Consider the following 20,395-nt stretch of genomic DNA (forward strand, 5'->3'; position numbering starts at 1 on the left):
GCTTCGCTGGCGGAAGATTTTCCTCCCCAAGTTGACCATTTTGTCATGGAAGGTTCAATTCGCGCAAACCGGATCGCGCACCTCTTGGTGAACGATCGAGATTCGAACGCCCGCCCCAGCACCGAGAAATGCGTTCATTCGCTTCGATTCGAATTTTCGCCCGCAACTGACGCGGCTACAACGGATATTTAAATTCGTTGGTCTCTTTGGAGCTCCGGATCCGAGCCGAGTGATTGTTCTCCGTGAGAGACGGCTCGCTCTCTAATTAGGGTTGCGGAAAGAGCTGCTCAACTTATCGCAAGCATGAGCGACAAGAGACGTTCAGTGCACTTCGATGTTCCAGAGTCTCCTCCGACTCCTCCCCTACCCGTTGAGATGTCAGAATGCGATCTCGACCACTCTACTAGAAAGCCGAATTGGGTGTTCCGATGTCCAGCTTGCCAGGCCGTTTTCACGCATTTCATCCTGTTATCGATCCACACTTGGAGTCATTCCCCAGCCGATGTGAAGGTCCCGCCAATCACCAAAAAGCCGCTGCCAGAAGCTTTTGATCCGAAGCCGCCCAGGTGCTTCGTGTGCACACTGAAGTTCGCTACGAAGGACACGCTGAGGGCTCACATCGAAAAGGAGCATCCAGACAAGCCGCTCGGTAGCGGAGAATACGAGTGCCCCTTCTGTGAAGTCTGTTTCGAGAGCTCCATCGAGCTAATTAACCACATCGAGATCGGAAGTCATCCTTGGAAGGACGGCGATTTCTACCCGATATACTCGGGCGTCCTCCAGAACCACGTCAGGAATCTGCATCGAGCGGAGCTCGAACAGCTGATCGCCGACTTCAACACTCTCTCAGCCGCAGATGAAGCGTCGCCCAAACGTGTGAAACCCGCTCTGAGGCGAACAGCCTTGAAACCCGTGGTCTGCAATTATCAGTGCGCCAAGTGCGCGATAAGGTTCGCCCACGGAAACCAACTGAAAGCACATGTTGAGCTCAAGCACAGAGGTCTGATGAGCTCTCTGAAACCCAGCAAGCCATTGCATAGCTGTGTATACTGTAAGGGAAAATTCAAATCACTCACTTCGTTACGAAAACATCTAGATTGTGATCATCTCGTTAAAACGACGCCGAAACGAATAGCGACCCTGCCTTCGTCCTGTGGCCCAGAGAATTTCGGGGACTTCCTATTGCAACGCAAAATTGCGCTCGACTTTGAGAACTTCTGAGACTTAATCCGGGTGCGATTTCGCGCACAAACTCGTTGCTCTGAGGTGAGGTGCGTCTACATGACAACATGATTGGAGCTCATCGGACCGGACACTGAACTTGCTCAGAACAGAAAACGCGCGCTGGGAGATTTGAGAGAGGATTTTCGCAGCTAGAGGAAAATAAATATACCTATGTCGATGTCTCTGATGAACTATGCGTTCATTTTTCTTCATGTGAGGAATCACAGGATCCTCCCGTGAACTTCCGGATAATGCCGAAGCTTTGATTCGATCATATACACTTGAAAATTTCGGAGTGGAAAATGACTATCCGGTGGAGATCCGGGGGATCGTCACCGACGGTGAATCGCAAGCAAGGAGCGATTGGCGATGACCATGTTCATCTAGGGAATTTGATTCCAGATTTGCAGCGATGCGTCAATCTTCAGATTGCGAAGGTAATCGGTGGATTCTTGTCGCACATCTCCTCCCCAGCAGAATGCCTCCCCCATCCCTCGATAATCTGCGTCCAACATGTCCGGAAGACGCACCCGGGTGCAGGGACTTCAGCACTCTCAACCATGGCGCATAGCGAAGGCTCAAGATCTCTATACAGGCGCGATCTTCGTATTGAGGGTGTAGACTAGCATCGATTATATTGACGATCATGGCATTATAATTTTCGAGGTTTGACTTTCCGAAATCTGCTTTTATGCGCCTCTCCGATGATGCGCCCGGCTGAGAAATCGATTTTGTCGACTTCCCTTCCTCCCTCGGCGTTACCATATCGCTCTTGGCTGTCAAAGAATGAAGACCGCCGTGGGGTTGTGAGCTATTTCGCAGAAATGCGGGTTGAAACTGAGCGATAGGAAATAGAATGGGGAGATTTTCCGCGGTGCTGGAAACTCCTCGGATCCGACGGCGGTGCCGAAGGAGAATCCTGGCGCATGGCATGCACGGAAGAAGTACTTTGTGTGGGTCCCGGACAGTGTTCATCCATGAATTATACGAAAATCTGCAGATGCTTAGACGGGCAGCCTGAAATAGGCGGGTGTACGACAGATCACGAATTCCCGTCAATGGGTTTGGGTAGAGAAACAGGAAACGCTCACGGAGGTCAATTGGATAACAAAGCGAAATTCCCCGGGTCGGCGAATGCTCATCAACCCCCATCACTGCTCGGAGCTCGATTCTCCGGCGACTTCCTCAGCTTCCGAAACAGACCTCCGCGGTCTTCTGCTACCGGTTCCTACGGGAAGGCCCTCGTCGACGGAATGGCACGTTCCTCGAAGTTCTTCTTGGCGTACCATCGAAGGGCTCCATCATCCCTAGGGGATCCTTCTCCTCCCTCGGAGGAGAACAGTGTCGAGTATGCCCTAAGCTCCAGACCGGGGCTTTTAAAGCTACTGAGCTCGCTGTCGACGAGCCTTTAACGAGGGACCCGCTCGATTCGCGAACGCCGGCAGCAATTTGAAAATGAGCCGAGCGCTTTCGACTCTCTGATAGTATGGCTGTTTCGCGATCATTCCGGTGACATGATCGGAGATTAGATATCTTCTCAAAATGAAGATCTGATTCCATTCTTTAGCTATTCTAACTCTTATCCATTCGATATAGTCAATCCATCGAGCTGCTCGAGAATCATGAGACTCGTCATGAATGATTGAAATTCAGGTTGCTTTTCTGGGAGAGAGTTTTCCTCTCTGATTCTCTCGAAGGTTACTTGTCTGGAGTCTGCCACGGTATGTTTGACATTGATTCTCACTCAAGACTCTTCTCAGACCATGGCTTGCCTGCTTTCCGTACACGTCCAATCAGGCGATCAGGACCTGTGAGATTCGGGTGTGAGGCGAGGCCTAGAACAAATTGTTGTGGAAGGTGGAGAAGGGCATAGTCCGAAGTCGGAATGATCGGCACCTATGCGGCAGACGCCCATTTTAGCGCTCCGCGAGCGATGTGATGCGCTCCGCCCGAGCCTGAAAGCATCGTAGACGATACTAAGCTTTTCTCATCAATTATCCTTGTTTACAAATATCGCTTGGAGCACCGCTTCGTTAGGGGTCTTCTGCATGAATTTCGGACGATCGTCCCACATTTATCGTCCCTTGTGTTCCATCCAGCCGCGACGGAGTTCGATCATGACGGGATCGACGAGGGATTCTTCTCATATTGTTTTAACGGGAATGGTCTTATTGAGGATCTACGCGTCGCGCCCCATTCTCGCTTGTGTCACTGGAGCGGAGGATCCGGTCCGGAGAAGGGCTGTCTGACTCGATCCACCCGCGGAAGTCTCATTCGTCAAGTATTCGCCTCGGCTCCCGGGGTGAGGCCTGTATCCTCAGGGCCTTTCAGCCCGAGTCTAGCGGTAGCCCCTCTCAACTTCCTTTCCCGAATCAGGGTCATCTGAGCTACACCTGAACACCCTCGGACTTGCACGAACATTTACCCGATCTCCTGGAGAACATATAGCAACACCGGATGAGCATATAGGAGCTCCTCCTACGCTGACCTCTGCATCTTTCTGGCGTAAGATAGCAGGAAGTCTGGTCACGCGGTTCTTCTGAGGATTACTTGGTTGAGCCAGGAGCAGTCTGCACTTCCTGCAAGCCTAACGGTATACATGGTGCGACCGGCGGCATTCCAGGGAAACAAGAAGCTCCGGAGCTCATTTAGTGGGGAACCCAGGGTGCAATTCTCAATGAGCGAGACGACCTGCTCTTTCGGGACGGAAACAAAGCCTGATAGATGGATCCTCGAGTTGACTGATTGAATGTCATCTCTCTTGAGGACGCACTTAGGGAGACTCCGTCGGCCAACGGAGGGCGGAACAAGGCTCCGAGAGGCCTATTGTCACGGACGGCTCGCGACCCTCCAGCTTCGGGCGATGATCAGGCTCGTCCGCTGCGCTATTCGGAACGCTGCTCGGACTCGACCCCTGCTTGCGCTCCACCGGAATCCGGGACGAGAGAAGCATCATTCTCTCAACTCACCCTAACGATGCCTGCGACGAATACTCTATTCCACGGGTATCATTCTATGCATGAGCCGAATGCGGCGTGTCTCACCAACTTGAGCCGCATTCTCTTGTAGAGAAGAAGAGTTTTTATTATTTGAGATTTTCCTTCCATATTCATGACTCGAACGAGGAAAATTCGGCAGGGGATCCGGATCATTTTTTACACATATCTATCACATGGGTTCCCCCAGCACCGAAATTAAAGTTGCTCTAGGAATGCGGGGAGTCTCTTTCACCCGAGGAATCAGTTCTACCATTCAGCTCATTCACTTTGTCAACTCCAGTAACATTCCGCCGTCCGACAATCGTCGATGGAGAGGCATCGCTCGCCATAGCTGTCATTCCCATCGATTGCGGCATCACCGAAGAGGGCCACTGGCTCATCATGTGCGTCATCGGAGTCTGCTGTCGGGGATCCATCGACATCATCGGGAGCCGTTGCTGGTTCGCCATCGGCATCATCGGGAGCCGTTGCTGGTTCATCATCGGCATCGACATCGTCGGCAGCCGCTGTGGGCTCATCATCGACGCATCGGTCGGAGTGGTGAATCGATCTGATTGACGACTTCCCCTCATCATATTCATCATGTTCATCATCATCAGCTGAGCCATCATGGAACCCATCGGGGAACTCATCGAAGAACTCATCGACGAACTCATCGGAGCCGCCATTTGGGGGCTCATCGGAGCTGCGATCAGGGGACTCATGGAACCTGCCATCAGAGGTCCCATCGGCGCGGCCATCAGGGGATTCATCGGAGCAGCCATCAGAGGTCCCATTGGCGCAGCCATCAGTGGCATCCGACTCAGGAGTGGGCCTTGCATCATCATCATCGGCATCCGAATACCAGGACGCGCGGCGTGCATGTCGTGATGTTGAATCACTGAAGAAAACAAGAGTGTCAGGTTCGGGAAAGTTTGGGATTGGGCCTGGGACTCAGCTCGGTCCCATCGAGTTGGAATGTCAATCTTTCATTCTCCCCCACGGAAATTCTGCAAACCATGCATTTCTGGTCTGTTGAGAACAAATTAACATGAGTTTCACTCACTGTGCATGAAATCATTTGCGTGTCCCATATCCATCTCGTGGATCTCAACTTCACCGCCATGATGAAAATCCGTCATATGATGCGAAGCGTGGGAAACATGCTTTGCGTGCCCATGCGGTATGTGGTGATGATGATGATGATGGTGATGACCTTCACGAGAATCCTTACCGGATTTTTTGCTGCGGAACAAATACAGAACCGTTCGGAAGTGGACCGGAATTCCTCGAGCCCATCGAGAGCACACGCACGTGGCTTTGTGTCAAATGCTCCTGGCTCGATCTCTCGGAATCCAGGTATCCATCAAGATCACTGAACAATCGAACGGTACCGGACGGGGTAATGATCACCTTTTCTTCTTTAGGAGAAAGCTCTCTGCGGTGAACTGGGCCGTGAGCACTGCAGTGACAACTGCTACGGCGAAAATCCTCATGACTAAAGGTGCTCGTCACTCAAACGCCGGAGGGAACGCACTGGATCGCTTTGCTCATGCATCCAGCGTATTTAAATGAGGATTCCGATCAATGACGAGAAAGGAAAAGTGCTTCCTGAATGTGGGAAATTTCTTGCGCCGGTGAACGCGGTCATCGATATTCCGTATAGAAATTGCGTCATTCCCGAGCGGAAACTCCCGACCGATCGGGTTTCAGCGGGCTTTAGATTTGGAAACCCTGGAGGCGCGTCAGATTTCTTCGCAAAAGGTGTCTTTGTCTTGGGAAGAAATAGCGTTTTCGGTGACTCCGGATATGCTCAAACCTTATGTGAACACTACAATATCAACATGCAGCGCAATTCGGGCTCTCGAACGAACCCGCACGGCGTAATTGGAGGGAGCAAACCCGGTTCCTCCTCTTTTCCTAGAGGAATCGTCGATTCCTAGCGGAAGGAACATCACCACAGAGTTGATCAGCGTCTCCGAGTACGGAGGGCAGAGGCGTCGTTGATTCCAATTCTGACAGGGAGTCGACGGTGGAAACGCTAAAATCGATCTGCGGCGCTTCGAGCGGGTCTTGATTGCGGTGCCAGAGAATTTGATCACACGATTAGCGGAGTTCAGTGAGTCGAGCAAATCAAGCCGTATTGATTGTGGATTGCTTCGCACGCTGTGGAAGCTGGAAAAGGTGACTCCTCGGTCGAACGGTCCGCGCTTCGGTCAGAATCCTTCCAATCCGGACTCCGGTGACACTGGACGACGGAATTAATATGAGCGCCTCCGTGATCGAGGCAAATAATTCGCTCGGAACGACAATGTTCACTAAGGAGGAACCCCCGGCTCATTCCCAGTTCATATCCGTGTACTCGAGTCTGGAATCAAGTTCCTTCAATCATTATGAGATAATCAGTGGAACTATTCAATCAGTCGGGGAGTTCGGCTGAATAGAGATCCCGCAGCTGGAGGATAACAATGGGAGATCCGTTTCCTCGCTCATGAAAACCCTGAGTACCGAGTTGTCTTCGCTTCACGACGGGTCAGCCAGAGCTGATTCCGGAGGCTCTGGCTCCTACCCCAGGAACTTAACTTCCCCGTTTCTACGCACAGTCCATCAGATGTCTGCCTGATAATCCGAGCGTCCAAAAGCTACTCGTTTGTTGGAGACTGCCCCTCTATTACTCCCTTTCCCCAAGATGAACATAGCGCAAGGTTTCTCCCGTGTGCAAACACCGCGGAATACATCGCCCGGATAAGCTGGTCACACGGAATAGTCTACCGGAGTCCTCTACGCGAAACTTTTCTAGTCCTTCGGACGTGGACATCTGATTTTCGACTCTGAAATGTGCCCGTTTATAAGGGACCAGTCGTATGTTTGAGACTGCTTTTTATTGGAAAGCCCCAGAACCTTCTCCTCTATCAGGGACTGCTCGTATGTTCAAGATTGCTCTTCAATTGGAGAATTTTCGGTATGTGGGTCATTTTCTAGCTGATGAAGCATAAATACTGTACAAGCCCGACTTTTTCATCCGGACACGCCGGTGACTCATTCCTCGATCGATATTGGTATCGAGCTAGAGATGAGCCTTGTCGATTTCGGGAGCCGCGGCTTCTTCCTCGATTTCACTCCAATCCACGGACGTGGCTCCATACATCGAAATTATTGAAACTCCGCCAAAAATTACAGTTCTCTTTGCTGGGCGCATCTCGACGACTGAAACCTTGTGTTGAAAGTCTCAAGTAGTTCGGGTTTTTTCTCGAATATTTCGGCCATGTCTGACCGCTGGGCGTCACTGGCAACCTGCAAGATACAGAATAAGACCGCGGATACAGTTCAGAGAACCCGAGGTATTCACCGGATGAAGCCAAAACTCTTCTTCCGCATCAACTTGTGAAAGATCCGCGCAGGCAGAAAAAGTGTGGCGATGCGATTCCACCAAAAGACTCTGATTCCACTTCGCGCTCCCTCGATGACCTCATTGAGGTAGATGAGCTCACCCTGTCTTGGCGAAGGAAGTCCACGCATCCATCACCGATGCGCTGAAATCTCTCTCAGCATTCGAGTATTCGGCTGAGCGCATCAAGGGTGCTCCGAACACATACGGAACTTCGTCGAAATGAGTGGCGCCGACCCACAGGGGCCAGGTTTCCGGATGAGTGTGGGGTGCGTGCGCGAAGCTGTAATAAAGATTCAACACAGTTAGGCAGCCGGAGGAAGAATACTTGGAAAAAAAGCTCTCTGAGGCATTCGTTCCGGCCGGCGGAAATGGGGAGAGTCAATTGAAGCACATTCTCGGAACCATGATGCCCGGTAATTTTCGAATTGGCCACGAGCCGTGGGGGGAACAGGAGCTTCGACTTGCGGCGAAGGCACGTAACCGCGTTGCCGCGACCTACATTCTGCGCCAGTCGTGAAGCTCCAAGCAAAATTGACAAGAACACACCTGGCCGATCATCGAATTCATGGGAATCTGCTCGAGCTACTCACCGGTAGTAGTAAACGGAGACATTGCGATCCGCTAGTAATTCCGCGAAGTGAGTCGATGGACACGTATGTACGTAGTCTCCGATGAAGTCGAAGACGAATTGCCGGTTATGCTGGATATCGTTCCCGCGGAGATTCGAGGCAAAATAATGATAAATTCCCTCCGTGGCCTTGGGACCTGGTGGGGAATCTCCAATTAGGTGTCGAGTGCAGTCAGGCTTCTCGATTCCTCTCTTAATTTATGCTATCTGAGATCAGGAATTTTCGAATCGGAAAGCTGTGCCGTCGCCGTCGATCTGAATTCGCTTGACCGAGTAGAGACATGATCGCTCTGACGCCGGAAGAACGATCCTCCCACAACAGTTTCCCGTGTACGAAATGAGACTTGGCTGTTCTCCAAAAGCTTTTCGGCTCCTCCGAGTGTGTCTCACTGAGCCCGTTCGAAACATGATGGAGAGAAGGGAATAGAGCGCGACATCTGGATGCCTAACGATTTAGAATCATTTGAAAGTTCTCACAGACTCGGAGATCCTTGGATCTGACTCTTTCGCTTCAAACATCCTTTGTCCCGATCTCTCGAGCAGCGACTGCGCCAGTGTTTTTGCTCTCGTTCTCGACGGAACTCACCGACAAGTTTCTTGAATTGGAACTCCTCGAAGAAGTGCTTGATGAACTTAAGGAGGTTAATCGCTTTAAAACTCTCGACGGAGCTAAAATTCCTCCATTGATTTGAACGCATGAATTCCCAAGCTCCTTCATTGTTCGCGGTACCTGGGGATGAAAGAAGGCGCCTCAGGCTTCCGATCTAATAATAATCGGGAATATACCCCCATCCATCTCATCTATGTCGCTGATTGCAGCCCTCGGACCTCCGATGGAGACTCACCAATCATCACTTCGACATCGTTGAAAATTCCCATGGAGGCAGACATGTGCGGATTCAAAGGGAGAAAATCGTTGTCGTAAGTCGGTCCGTAGACGTCATACATGTCATCCGTTACCCTGCCCGAGGGAATTTCCCCATAATCGAGACCTGCACAAATATTCAATCCACTGGTTAAAACAAGGACTCTCTGATCCACTGGGACAGACAGGCACTGGTAAGCGGGGAGGCTCCTATCAGAAAAAAAGGTGAAGTTTCAAGTGGAAAAACCCAAAGTCTTGCTCAAGAGTTCTCAGGAGCTCTGGAACTTTCCGCTCAGCATAGGACTCTACGGTCGCGTGCCCGACCGACGATGCCGCCGCTTACCGACTAACCTAGATGAGAAGACCCCTATCAACAATGTCTTTGTGCTGTCATACGATATGTCTGGCCACGAGCCGCATTCTCCCCCACAAAATATATAGATAGGTCGACCGGGCACGCGGGGGCTCACGTCAGAAGTCTGCGCTGCGTTGAGGAAAGGTTCCGAACGACGCTCATGACGTCAACACTGGTTCACACACGATTCCCGCTCGTGGATTTCTCCGACTTTGTTTCGAAACGAGTGTAGCGGGGGAATGAGCTGAGCTTCCCTCCATCCCTGCAGCTTCAGACAGCTGCCAAGGCGCAGGCAGTCTTTCCCTGATACTCTCTTCGATTGGAGCGCTTTTCGTTCTGTGCATATGGTTATTCGGGCAACATTCAGAGCCTCGGAATAGTATCGAACGAAGGAAACTCCGATAGAAAGTCAATAGCACATACCTCGATATGGGCCTCCGTGGTCGTAGGCTGAGTTCCAAAATTTCCTCTTGTCTGGTTGCCGGAATCGACTCTCCCGAGGGAAAACCGAACAGTTTTCAACCTTGGAGCTACCTTGGGTGCCAAGAGGGACGGTTTCTGTGAACGTGGTTCCCGTAAGTTAGACAGCGGAAAAAGCCGACGAGAGATATCAGGCACGGGCCCAGCGTGATGCACCCCCGTCGTCAGTGGGTTTTAATGAATGTCGATCGTTCCAATGTCGTTCCCCAACAACCTGCAGGAGATCTGATGTGACGCAATTTCCAGAAAGCACTGCCGCTCTGCAAGATGGCACGTTTGAAGAGCCCTGCACTCATCGGCGAAAGGATGTGGAGTCCTATCGATGCGGCCCCTGCATCGTTACCGAAGAGAGTAACCTAAAATAGTATTCATTCACATCTATTAATAGTATCACTTGAGATATTCACGGGGCGGCTGTATGATGCCCGAAACCGATCGCTAGGCCACGATGACGCAAAACGTTACGAGCGTGCCGTGCACGTCATTTTCGCTCCAACGTTCCTTCGGTCCGCTCCGTCGACCGGATAAAATATTCCAAGAGGGTTAGCCCGGCTTGTGAGTCATCGGTAATCGATTTCTCTTTCCGGCCCATGAATCACGTATTCGGCGGTCGGAGACCAACTTCGAAGTCGCTGCTTTCGAATTTATACTAGTTGACGGTACTATTCTCGGCGGATAATTTCTTCTAGATGCTCGTCTCCGGCCTTGAGAGAATCGGTTACGAATGCACAACCTGGGTACGGTCGCCTCCGAAGGACTCGATGTTGTCGTGGATCCATCGGAGAGCCATGTTCTGATCCAGTAAGCCTTGATTTCCGGGAGCACTATGGCTCTTGGCATCGAGAAAGCCGAGCCGACCGAGTCGATAGCTCATCGACGCGACGACAACGTCTCCGAAAGCCGAAATGAGTCCACCGTCGTATTCGGGCCAAGATGGCGAGCCGAGAATGAAGTCTCCTCCGTGGAAGAAAACCTGCGGGAGAAGACCGAATAACCGTGAAGATGACGCAGGCGAAATGGCCGAGGCGGCGCGATGATATTTATTCATGCTCTAGATAGGAATGCAAAGAGATATCGAGGAGCGAATAAAATACCGTGAGGGAACGAACGCCATGAACGTACGCTATTTCGCATATTACGTTATTATCACTCGAGTCTTATGATCGGAGCACACGTACCATAACAGCTCGCGGTTTTCCCATTTTTTCGGACGGGGTCCAGATGTTGAGATAGAGACAGTCCTCAGAGCAGGATCCAGAGTGTCGCGTGAGATGATGGGGCCATTCGCTCGCTGTCTGTCTACAGGCTGACTTGAACTCTGTTGCGTTGATGGAGTTCTGCCAGGCGTACGCAGCTTCCGGCGCTTTGAATCGGAGCGTTCCGACAGGAGGCTGCGCGTACGGAATTCCGAGGAAAGTGTCCACGTAGCGGCCCAAGTAATCTTTCCGAATGCCGTTTATTCCCCCGAGCCTCGTCTGGACAAACGGTGGGATTCCGGAAGCGTACATCGTTATTGCGTCACTGGAACCGAAGGAAACGGTTGGGGATCGATTGGTTTGGGGGTTCCGATCCCTTCGTATCGTGCTCAGCTTCCCGTGACCGTCTCTAAAGAAACCTACGCTGTATCGGAAAAAAGCGATGCCTGGGAATGCCTTGGACCCCGGAATTATCTACTCGTAGTGTTCGGGCTCGGAGTTTATTGAGAGAGGAGGCGCGAAGCGGTTTCTTAGGTCTCCGCGACCGAGTAGGGGGTGGGAGCCGAAGCGTTCGAAGTGCTCGGGAAGCCCCGGCAGGACTACCTACATAGATGGAGCTGAAGGTAGCCAGCGGGTGTAGGGTTGCTGTCTTTATGTAAGGAAAACGTGCGACTTTCCCGTATGAACGCGTGTTTCAGGCTACCACGAAGAGCTTCGTGTGACGCCATCGCTGAGCTTTCATGCTCCTACGCAAGAAAGAGCGTGTGTACGACGCTTCAATACCGGACTCCCTATTCACTGAAGCTGTTTACAACATTTGCTCTCGGTGGGAATTCCACAGATTGCAGGAAGCCGGACTTCCGTGAAAGCATCCGGAAGCTAAGATATCTAGCTGGGACTGTCAAGAAAAACACTAATCTCGCAGACATCAGCTCAGGGGAGCGGACACCAGACATCAGCGCACGGAAGTCGAGCGAGCGTCGCGAGCTAGCGGATCCGTCTTCAAAAGAGCTGGGCCCTTATTCGTTCCCTTCGAGGATAGATCTACGACTCATTTGGGAGCCCTTGGCGCGCACCGCCATGAATAGCTGACGGGGCCGAGGGTCCGAAAAGTAGAATATTCGGCCATCTATACAGGTCGGTAAGAACTTCCGCCTCCACAAGAGGCTCCCATCCTAATATGTATATTCAAATAACTTCGGGGACGAAAGAGCTCCTTTTTCTTGACGGACGTTGAGGAGAATAACGCCTGACGGGACGCACTCTTATGAACTTGTCGAATGGAGAAAATGCGAACCTTAGCGATCTTGGTTCAAAAATGTGAAGTCCTGAGATGGGAGAAGGAGGGTGAAGCACCCTGGCCTCGCTTATCTCTCTAGCATTGAACAGCGTACTTACGTTTCGTCCACTGGTGTTTCCCCAGACTCGATGGGTTTCTCCCTGGCCTCCTCTGTCACCTGCTCAGTGGAGCTTTCGCTTTCCTGGCTGCCAGTTTTCGGTGGAAGAGAGCTGGAGTGGCTCTCGATAAGCAAAGACGGAGTCGCGAGGATCCAGAACATGAGCTGGAATGAATTTATTTTTGCTCGGAAAGCAGTAATACTCACGAGGCGTAGCCGAGCACTCCATTTGGTTCGGGAAGCTCCGATACAGAGTTTTCGAATTCGTGCGGCGTGCAGGGCGCGGGGTTCTGACAATCTTGGCTCACGTGTTGAAAAGAGGTTCTGAATAGAGAGGCTCATCGGAAAGAGCCTTGCCTCCTTGAGAATAAACGAAGCGCAAAGGGTATCTCGAGAGCTTCCTCACACACTGTGACGATCGAGAGGTTCCGCGATTCAATCGTCCTCCCTGAAGTTCTCGAAGAAACTCCATTGCGGCAAAACTCACCCAGATCCATCTTGTCATCATTTTGACACCTTGTTGAGGAATGAAGAGTTTCGGCTGTGCGCACGCTTCTGCCATGACGCTTACAGAGAATGTATTCAGGGATTGTGCATCAAATTATCAGGCTCGGAGTCTGCTCGCGGCGACATGATCAAGTTAGAGGCTTGCCTCGGTTCCACATGCTGGCCCCGGGAGTCCGGAAAATTCCCGAATCCGTCGAATGATGAGAGGAAAAAGGCTCCGGTGCAAGGCTCCGACGCTTCGCCGGCGACGCCACCGTACGGGGAAGCGCTCCACTGTCTCCACACACCAAAACATGCATGGAGTTCATGAATTTCGAATGATTTCTTCTGAATTGGGACACGGAATGCGGTCGTTGACAGCCGTAGCACGATCGGTCACGTGCAAAGATCCGACGGAATTTAATGGGAAGAAATTCGATGCTCAAAGTCCCGGTTCCTCGAATACAATAATTTCGAAGATCCACACCGAGGGCCCGATTCTATCTCCGAGGGGCATTCGGGCCCTCGTCTACGGGCCCGAGAAGAAATTCCAGCGTGAAGTGTCGTCGGAAGGATATTCCGCTGACGAAAGACCCTCAAACTTGAAGCGATCGGGGATATTCTGTTGACTACGTTGGTCTCTCGAATTTCAGATTTCTCCTTCTCGAGGATTTCTTGCCTTGTATGAGGAGCTCTTCTGCTCCCTTATGCAACCGTGTACGTGCCCCTGGTGCGAGAGAGCGTAGAGAGTTGCGATATCAGAGTCCTGGCCGCTGATAATGCCATCACCGGGACAACTGCTCATTAAACGCCATGCGGTTCAGATGTGGCGGTGCAGCCGCCGCGATCTCCCGCTACCTCGCATGGGCACAGGGTCCCTTGTCTGCTATGATTGATACGGTGAGGCCCGAAGAAGTCTTCGCTGATTTCTTCCAAGCTCCCCGTCTATTCTAGGCGCAGAGCTTCCTCGTTCGAGTGAAGTTTTCCGAAACGAGTGCCTGCTGGATTCGGAGCGAAGGTTGCCCGAGGTTATTGAGCAGAAAAATTGTCCGCTTGATTTCCCCCGACAGGGTCCCGGCTTCTTCGCCTATATTTTCGAAATTCGTCCGGGCGGCCGAATGCGAGCCCTCGCCGCAATTCCCCGTGATACTTCGATGCATTGTGCTTTCACCACATATTCTCCACAGCGAGGCACAGCCCCTCTGCGAGATATATGCCAAACTCCAGACGCACGATCCCGTTCACTTGACAATGGCGGCAACCGCGACATTTGGAAAGCGTCCAATGTGATCAGTGCGGAGAATCGCACGCGAGCCCAGAGAACGAGCTGGCGACCGCTTTCGACAAATCTCACCCATTCACCAATCCGTCTCCAGCTGAGACCGTCTGGAGTTCTCGTGTATCCGTGGGGTTCCCGTACGGTAGAGCGCCAGAGTGCTGGAATTCAGTCGCTCGTTGAAAGTTCCCGACCGTCCCGCCGAGCATTTCCGTGGCATGGCCCACTGAAGGTTTCGGAGGAATGGTCCAAGAATACTGTCGTGAATTCTCGCAATGAGATTTCTGGTTGAAGCAGTTTTGGGGAGAATCCATGAATGAGCTTCATTGCTTCCGATCCGGCATCGGCCATGGGACTGAACCTTAGCCAAGTTTATTCGCCATGAGTCGCTGATCTGTACCAAATCGCATGGGAAGCCGGGGACAGGACTGGGTAGCCTCACCGAGAGAGACATTCACTGCAGTCGAATAGAAATTACGGAATCCCGTGGTCCGCTCGGGAAGATTGATCGTCCGAAAGATAAACAAGCCTACGAGGACAAATAGAAAGGCGGTGGGAGTGTCGGCCGAATGCCGCAGCTGCCCTTCGTTACGTATTCTGATGTCCGTTTGTTGGACGAGGGGGAGCCGGTGACCGCTAATAAACAGGGCCAGCCAAGGTTCGAAAGGTTAAGAGGAACATTGTTCGCCGTCCTTCCGATTCATAACTGATTGCGTACTCGACTCGCACAGAGCGTGCACGCCAATGTGCAATGTCAGCGGAGTTAGCCGAGTTAGCCTCATGAACCCGGACGTGGTCATCCGGGCGGCGCAGCGGTGCAACCACCGACTAGTGCGCGCGTCTCGCAAATGAATGTGAACTTCGGGAAGACACGGAGCATGGTGTAAATGCACAGGAATTTATTGCTTGAAAGACCCCCTCGCTAGTAAGCAGCTCGCAAGGTGTTCCGGATAATGATACGTATCATTTGTTATGCTGTTCAATTTTGCTCGAGCTCGTCGTCGTCGAACTCAGCTTCGTCGTCGGCGGTGGCCTCTTGGTATTGCTGGTATTCGGAGACGAGGTCGTTCATGTTGGATTCCGCCTCCGTGAACTCCATCTCATCCATTCCCTCGCCTGTGTACCAGTGGAGGAAAGCTTTCCTGCGGAACATGGCGGTGAATTGCTCGGAGATTCTCTTGAACAGTTCTTGGATGGCGGTCGAGTTCCCGATGAATGTGGCGGCCATCTTCAAGCCACGAGGGGCGATGTCACAGACGGCAGTCTTCACGTTGTTGGGAATCCATTCGACGAAATAGGACGAGTTCTTGTTTTGCACATTCAGCATTTGTTCGTCCTTGAAGAGCCAAGACCATGGGTTAGTTGGACCGGACGAGCGAATGGCCGGCCGCGTAATCAATGAGAGAACGAACGTCTCGCAAAGAGAGGGCATGAGAATTCGTGTAAGCCAAATAGCACGACTCGTGCTTCGACTTGGCGACCGAAATGTGAAAACAATCAACGGTGGTCGGACTTACCACTTCTTTCATGCTCATGCGTCCTCTGAAAATGGTAGCGACCGTCAGGTAGCGGCCGTGTCTCGGATCGCAGGCGGCCATCATATTCTTGGCGTCGAACATCTGCTGTGTGAGCTCGGGCACGGATAGAGCTCGATACTGCTGGGATCCACGAGCGGTGAGTGGAGCGAAACCAGGCATGAAGAAGTGGAGTCTGCAAGGAACAATTCGGAAATTCTGAATCCAGATAGCGTCGAGCCCTCATCAGAATAATGGTATAATCAACCGTATGGGCCAAACTGCAGCGCTCGACGTGAATGTTCTTAGCGAAAGTTCTTGGCGATCTCTCGGCGGGAAATTTCCATACGGAGCTCTCGAGGCGTCGCGGGGTTTGAACTCACCGAGGGAAGGGGACCATGTTGACAGCGAGCTTTCTGAGATCGGCGTTGAGCTGTCCAGGGAAACGGAGGCAGGTTGTCACACCGGACATGGTGACCGATACTAAGTGGTTTAAGTCACCGTAGGTCGGTGTGGTAAGTTTCAAGGTCCGGAAGCAGATATCGTAAAGGGCTTCATTGTCGATGCAGAATGTTTCATCGGTATTCTCTACCAGTTGATGGACTGACAGTGTGGCATTGTAGGGCTCGACAACGGTGTCAGACACCTGCGGCAAGGAGAGTCGTCAGGAAGGGTTCGTTTTCCACGGGAGCGAAGACTAGCTGGTGAACGAGTCGGTCTGCTGCGGATTACCCACCTTGGGCGATGGCATGACTGAGAAGGTGTTCATGATTCTGTCGGGGTATTCTTCACGAATTTTGGAGATTAGGAGGGTCCCCATACCGGAACCGGTACCGCCGCCGAGTGAGTGGGCCAATTGGAAGCCTTGCAGACAATCGCAAGACTCGGACTCTTTCCTCACGACATCCAAGACAGAGTCGACCAATTCGGCGCCTACAGGAAATTATTGGCTAATTCTAAACGGGCTGCCAAGACCGATTCACCTTTTGCGGGTGGATTCTCGAACTCACCCTCGGTGTAATGTCCTTTCGCCCAGTTGTTTCCGGCTCCGCTCTGGCCGAAAATGAAGTTGTCCGGTCTGAAGAGTTGGCCGAAAGGCCCAGATCTGACTGAATCCATTGTACCGGGCTCAAGATCCAAGAGGATGGCGCGGGGCACGTATTTGCCTCCTGGAAGGGTCATCGAAGGAATTAGACTCGCTCAGACGGCTACAGAACTGCCCTACGACGCATGACCTCACGCAGAGTTTTTTTTCAGCTCTGGGGAGGGGAATTTCGAACCGAACAGATTAGGCGCACGGAAGTTCGCCGCCGCTGCCGCTCCCTCGCGATCCGCCTTGAGCCATCTGTACAGAAGCTGTCCGCATTGGTTAGCTCTCATTAAGCCTACAGCTGTCTCGAGTAAGATCCGAGAGCTCGCCCCAATCGGGCGACCCGAACCGGCACAAAGTTTTTAACGACAGAAGGAACCTAAAGTTCATAGAACGTTCCTCTATGAAATCGAGGCGTATGCTGCAAGATTCGTCCTTGAATTTTGGAGTTCGCGCACGATGGTTGTTCGGGAGCTCCTTGACTAGGCGATGCGAAGACGCCGATAAACTAATATCAGACATCGTTCCGTGAGGTAATTGCGAGTGACACAATGTAGCAGACTGTCTCGGCCAGGCCGTGAACTTTAAAGGCAATGTCCGTCAGCGAAAATCAGTCTCACTCACCTGCAGCCTCATTATAGTAGACGTTGATACGTTCGAGCTGGAGCTCAGAATCTCCAACGTAAGCACCGGTAGGATCGATGCCGTGTTCATCGGAAATCACCTCCCAGAACTGTAACAAAGAGATTATTTATTGAGTGTCTGTTCCAGACTACTCGTCAGCCCGATGCAGCCGCCGTACTGGTTGCATTTCCCTGAAAGCGATCACGTCCGTGATCCGCGATACCCTCCCGGTGACATAAGAGGACTTATCGTCCTTCCGATCGATGGAAAGATTTTCTCCCACAAAAAGCGAGGGCTCCCCCGAGAATTGATCTCCATGGACATCGCTGTCTCTCCATCGAAAATCCCTCCCATCGGCCTTCTGTTAGAGCGGTTTCCGTCGGGTCCCGCTTTAGACCGCGGCTCCAGAAGAAAAGAAGTAATCACTCGACCGCTCGATTGTAACATTGAAGAGAATTATCGGCTGATTGTTGTCATCGACGACAGCCAGTCCATGTCCCATTCGGGAACGTAGCGCCGAATCGCCGTGAAGCCGTGAACCCTCACGCATCTAAACCGAAACGGGGAAACGTGGGCGTATCGTTTGGATCGAAACTGGCCCTCCATCTATACAAGGATTTGTTCAGATCTGACTCATTCATTGCGCGTTATCGTGCTAACCACGAGATCGAATCGGAAGTAGACGCATAATCGGTGCTATAGCGGATCCGAGCGCAGCGGGGAGGTATTCTGGAGGATTTCGGCCGAGCGATAAGAGGGAAAATACCAGAAAACTCGATCCATGATTTTGATCGGGGTCTGCGGCTCAAAGAGAGTGCACGATCGAAGAATGATCGAAGAAGCGATCAGGCATTTCCTATCTTGATCTCTCGATCAGAGAGCGCGTTTTCTAATGCGGATACCCCGGTGGAAACGAATCGGAACCCCCGATGCAGTGCTGTATTCGTAGTGGAAACGAGTCCGCACATAAAGGCGAGCCCCGCCTTCGGAGTCCTGAGACTCCAGAACAGAATTCGAAAACACGATGAGCGGGGGGCTACGCTGAATGAATACGTGAATCTCTACGAAGCGACGTACGTTCCTCGATACTCGACGCTGCGCTGAGCAAACTTCCAGATTCGAGAGTCAGCTCAAATTTGATTATGACATGAATTGTCAGACCTCTGTGACATGGCCGGGACAGCCATCCTAGACTGCGAGACGGCAAACACAGACATAGATTTGCGCAAATACATGCTTCGGATGACGTCGAAGACGAGGAACCTGAGTCGTGAGTCACGGAACTCATCTTCATTGCTCAAACATGCAATTAAAAATACATAGAGCCTCTGCTGCATACGAATGGACGGACGCCCAGTTTGAAAACGGAGAAACGTGTTCTATTCCACGGTACGAGCTGATTCTACTTTTTGGTATAGCGGGAACGAAACGGGTCACGGATGGCCAAGATTTTGTTCACAGCTGATAAACTTGGGAACGGAACGGAGCCGTTCCCGTAGGATCGGAGTCGTTTCATCGTGAACGTCCGGCGAGAACTCCGGATCGATCCGGAATTGGATCGAGATTCGTGATCTTTCTAGCTTGGAAGTTCAAACTGAGTCTAATCGCCGGATTGATATCCGGAGGTAGTCCATTCCGAATCACTGGCGACTGTTCTATTAGGGACCAGAGACTGAGCCTTTCCAGATCGGAGCCCTCCAGAACCCTTGAAATTCACCGTGACAGTGGCAGCCTCAGCTGATCGGCGAGGCAATCGGCTTCGAAATTCGAATGCCGCATGCGGCTGTTCCGAATGTCAGAGAATCGCTCAGTCAGAAGTGATCCCGTTGATTAAGGAGCTCACCTTGGCACCGATTTGATTGCCGCACTGACCAGCCTGGATATGAACGATCTCACGCATTGCTCGACGGCTTCTCGAAGACAAACTCAGGTAAAAATCAACAAAAGCGTTCGAGAAACGACTGCCGGATCGAGCAGTCGAACAATGAGCTGCCGGTCAGACCGGAGCTCTTAGGCCATTTCTTAATATGGAGCTCAGGAGAGGGCTACCGAAGTCTGGCGAGGGACTGGACGTCACGTTAACACTTCGGCCATGGTATACCGTGAGTACGAACACGCGTCGTATACGCAGTGAAAAGAACAGATGAGAGAGAATCGTCCGACGAGCCAGCGAAACATGTGCTAGGGTGTTTGTCTATAGAACCGTTGCCGAAATTCCCATGGCAAGTTTGAAGACGCTCGATTGATGTGGGTGTCACCTCCCTCCGTGCGCCATTCGCTACAATCAGACCGCAATCTAAATCATTCAAAGCTTACGATGGGTTTCACAGTTTCAGCGGGCCCAGAAAATTTCAACGCACCAAATTCGTTCAACTTATACTGCGGCTCACAAAATAGCGTACATATTCACAATGTTCACGACACAGATGAGTTTCAGGGATCATCTCTCTGCGGGACCATCATCGGGACCATCATGATCGATTGCCTGCTCCTCATCAAGTAATGGTTGATTAGTCGTGAATCTCCGAGAGAGAGAGATGCACAGTTCCGAGGCGAGATCAATGTGATTTTGCATAGACAGCTTTTCTTCTGAGCAGAGCTGGGGAAGCTCTGCATTCGCGCTACCGTCGTTGAATGTGTCCAGATCGAGTCGGGAGGAGAAGAAGGAATTGTTGTCTGTTCCAAAGAAATCGCCTACGTACACAGCAGCTGAACCCAAAAGCGGTGTTGGATCTGATGTGGCCTTTTAGGGCGCGACCGTCCCCGCACAGCAGAGACAAGCAGACAGCGAGACAAGCTTCGCTTTCAGATATCTCCGTGTCACCATTTCAACTCGGCACGTTCGGAGCGATCGCTTGCAGGTCGGAGAATCGTCAGCCTGAATTTGATCG

The 20,395-nt window shown here is 51.8% G+C and overlaps 3 protein-coding genes across 3 annotated transcripts; 1 reads left to right on the top strand and 2 right to left on the bottom strand.

Annotated features, from left to right (window-relative positions):
* The first annotated feature begins 163 nt into the window (after window positions 1-163).
* LOC100905854 (zinc finger protein 711) lies at window positions 164-1,285 on the top strand. The gene has a single exon (XM_003739618.3). It carries the CDS (start codon window positions 304-306, stop codon window positions 1,219-1,221), a length of 918 nt encoding a protein of 305 aa, XP_003739666.2. The 5' UTR covers window positions 164-303; the 3' UTR covers window positions 1,222-1,285.
* Window positions 1,286-7,318: 6,033 nt separating this feature from the next.
* Window positions 7,319-13,076, bottom strand: LOC100906150 (cholinesterase-like). Its single transcript, XM_003739620.2, has 11 exons — window positions 13,002-13,076; window positions 12,516-12,679; window positions 11,100-11,442; window positions 10,655-10,894; window positions 10,136-10,277; window positions 9,865-9,999; window positions 9,067-9,213; window positions 8,808-8,951; window positions 8,184-8,358; window positions 7,694-7,873; window positions 7,319-7,496 (listed from the first exon to the last, which is right to left on the bottom strand). Exons 1-11 carry the CDS (start codon window positions 13,074-13,076, stop codon window positions 7,319-7,321), a joined length of 1,923 nt encoding a protein of 640 aa, XP_003739668.2.
* Window positions 13,077-15,255: 2,179 nt separating this feature from the next.
* Window positions 15,256-19,484, bottom strand: LOC100898879 (tubulin beta chain). Its single transcript, XM_003739574.1, has 7 exons — window positions 19,348-19,484; window positions 17,505-17,613; window positions 16,801-16,959; window positions 16,527-16,723; window positions 16,174-16,436; window positions 15,794-15,986; window positions 15,256-15,612 (listed from the first exon to the last, which is right to left on the bottom strand). Exons 1-7 carry the CDS (start codon window positions 19,402-19,404, stop codon window positions 15,256-15,258), a joined length of 1,335 nt encoding a protein of 444 aa, XP_003739622.1. The 5' UTR covers window positions 19,405-19,484.
* Between the last annotated feature and the right edge of the window lie 911 nt (window positions 19,485-20,395).

Source organism: Galendromus occidentalis, unplaced genomic scaffold (genome assembly GCF_000255335.2).
Source record: "Galendromus occidentalis unplaced genomic scaffold, Mocc_1.1 scf7180000076574, whole genome shotgun sequence".
Classification (NCBI taxonomy): domain Eukaryota; kingdom Metazoa; phylum Arthropoda; class Arachnida; order Mesostigmata; family Phytoseiidae; genus Galendromus; species Galendromus occidentalis.

Coding starts and splice junctions, on each gene's coding strand:
- LOC100905854 (XM_003739618.3), top strand. CDS start 304: ATGAGCGACAAGAGACGTTCAGTGCACTTCGATGTTCCAGAGTCTCCT.
- LOC100906150 (XM_003739620.2), bottom strand. CDS start 13,076: ATGGCAGAAGCGTGCGCACAGCCGAAACTCTTCATTCCTCAACAAGGT. Junction 9,214..9,864: donor CCACGGAGGCCCATATCGAG/GTATGTGCTATT, acceptor ATATTTGTGCAG/GTCTCGATTATGGGGAAATT. Junction 8,952..9,066: donor CGATGTCGAAGTGATGATTG/GTGAGTCTCCAT, acceptor TTTCATCCCCAG/GTACCGCGAACAATGAAGGA.
- LOC100898879 (XM_003739574.1), bottom strand. CDS start 19,404: ATGCGTGAGATCGTTCATATCCAGGCTGGTCAGTGCGGCAATCAAATC. Junction 17,614..19,347: donor GCAATCAAATCGGTGCCAAG/GTGAGCTCCTTA, acceptor TCTTTGTTACAG/TTCTGGGAGGTGATTTCCGA. Junction 15,987..16,173: donor AACATGGTCCCCTTCCCTCG/GTGAGTTCAAAC, acceptor TGTTCCTTGCAG/ACTCCACTTCTTCATGCCTG.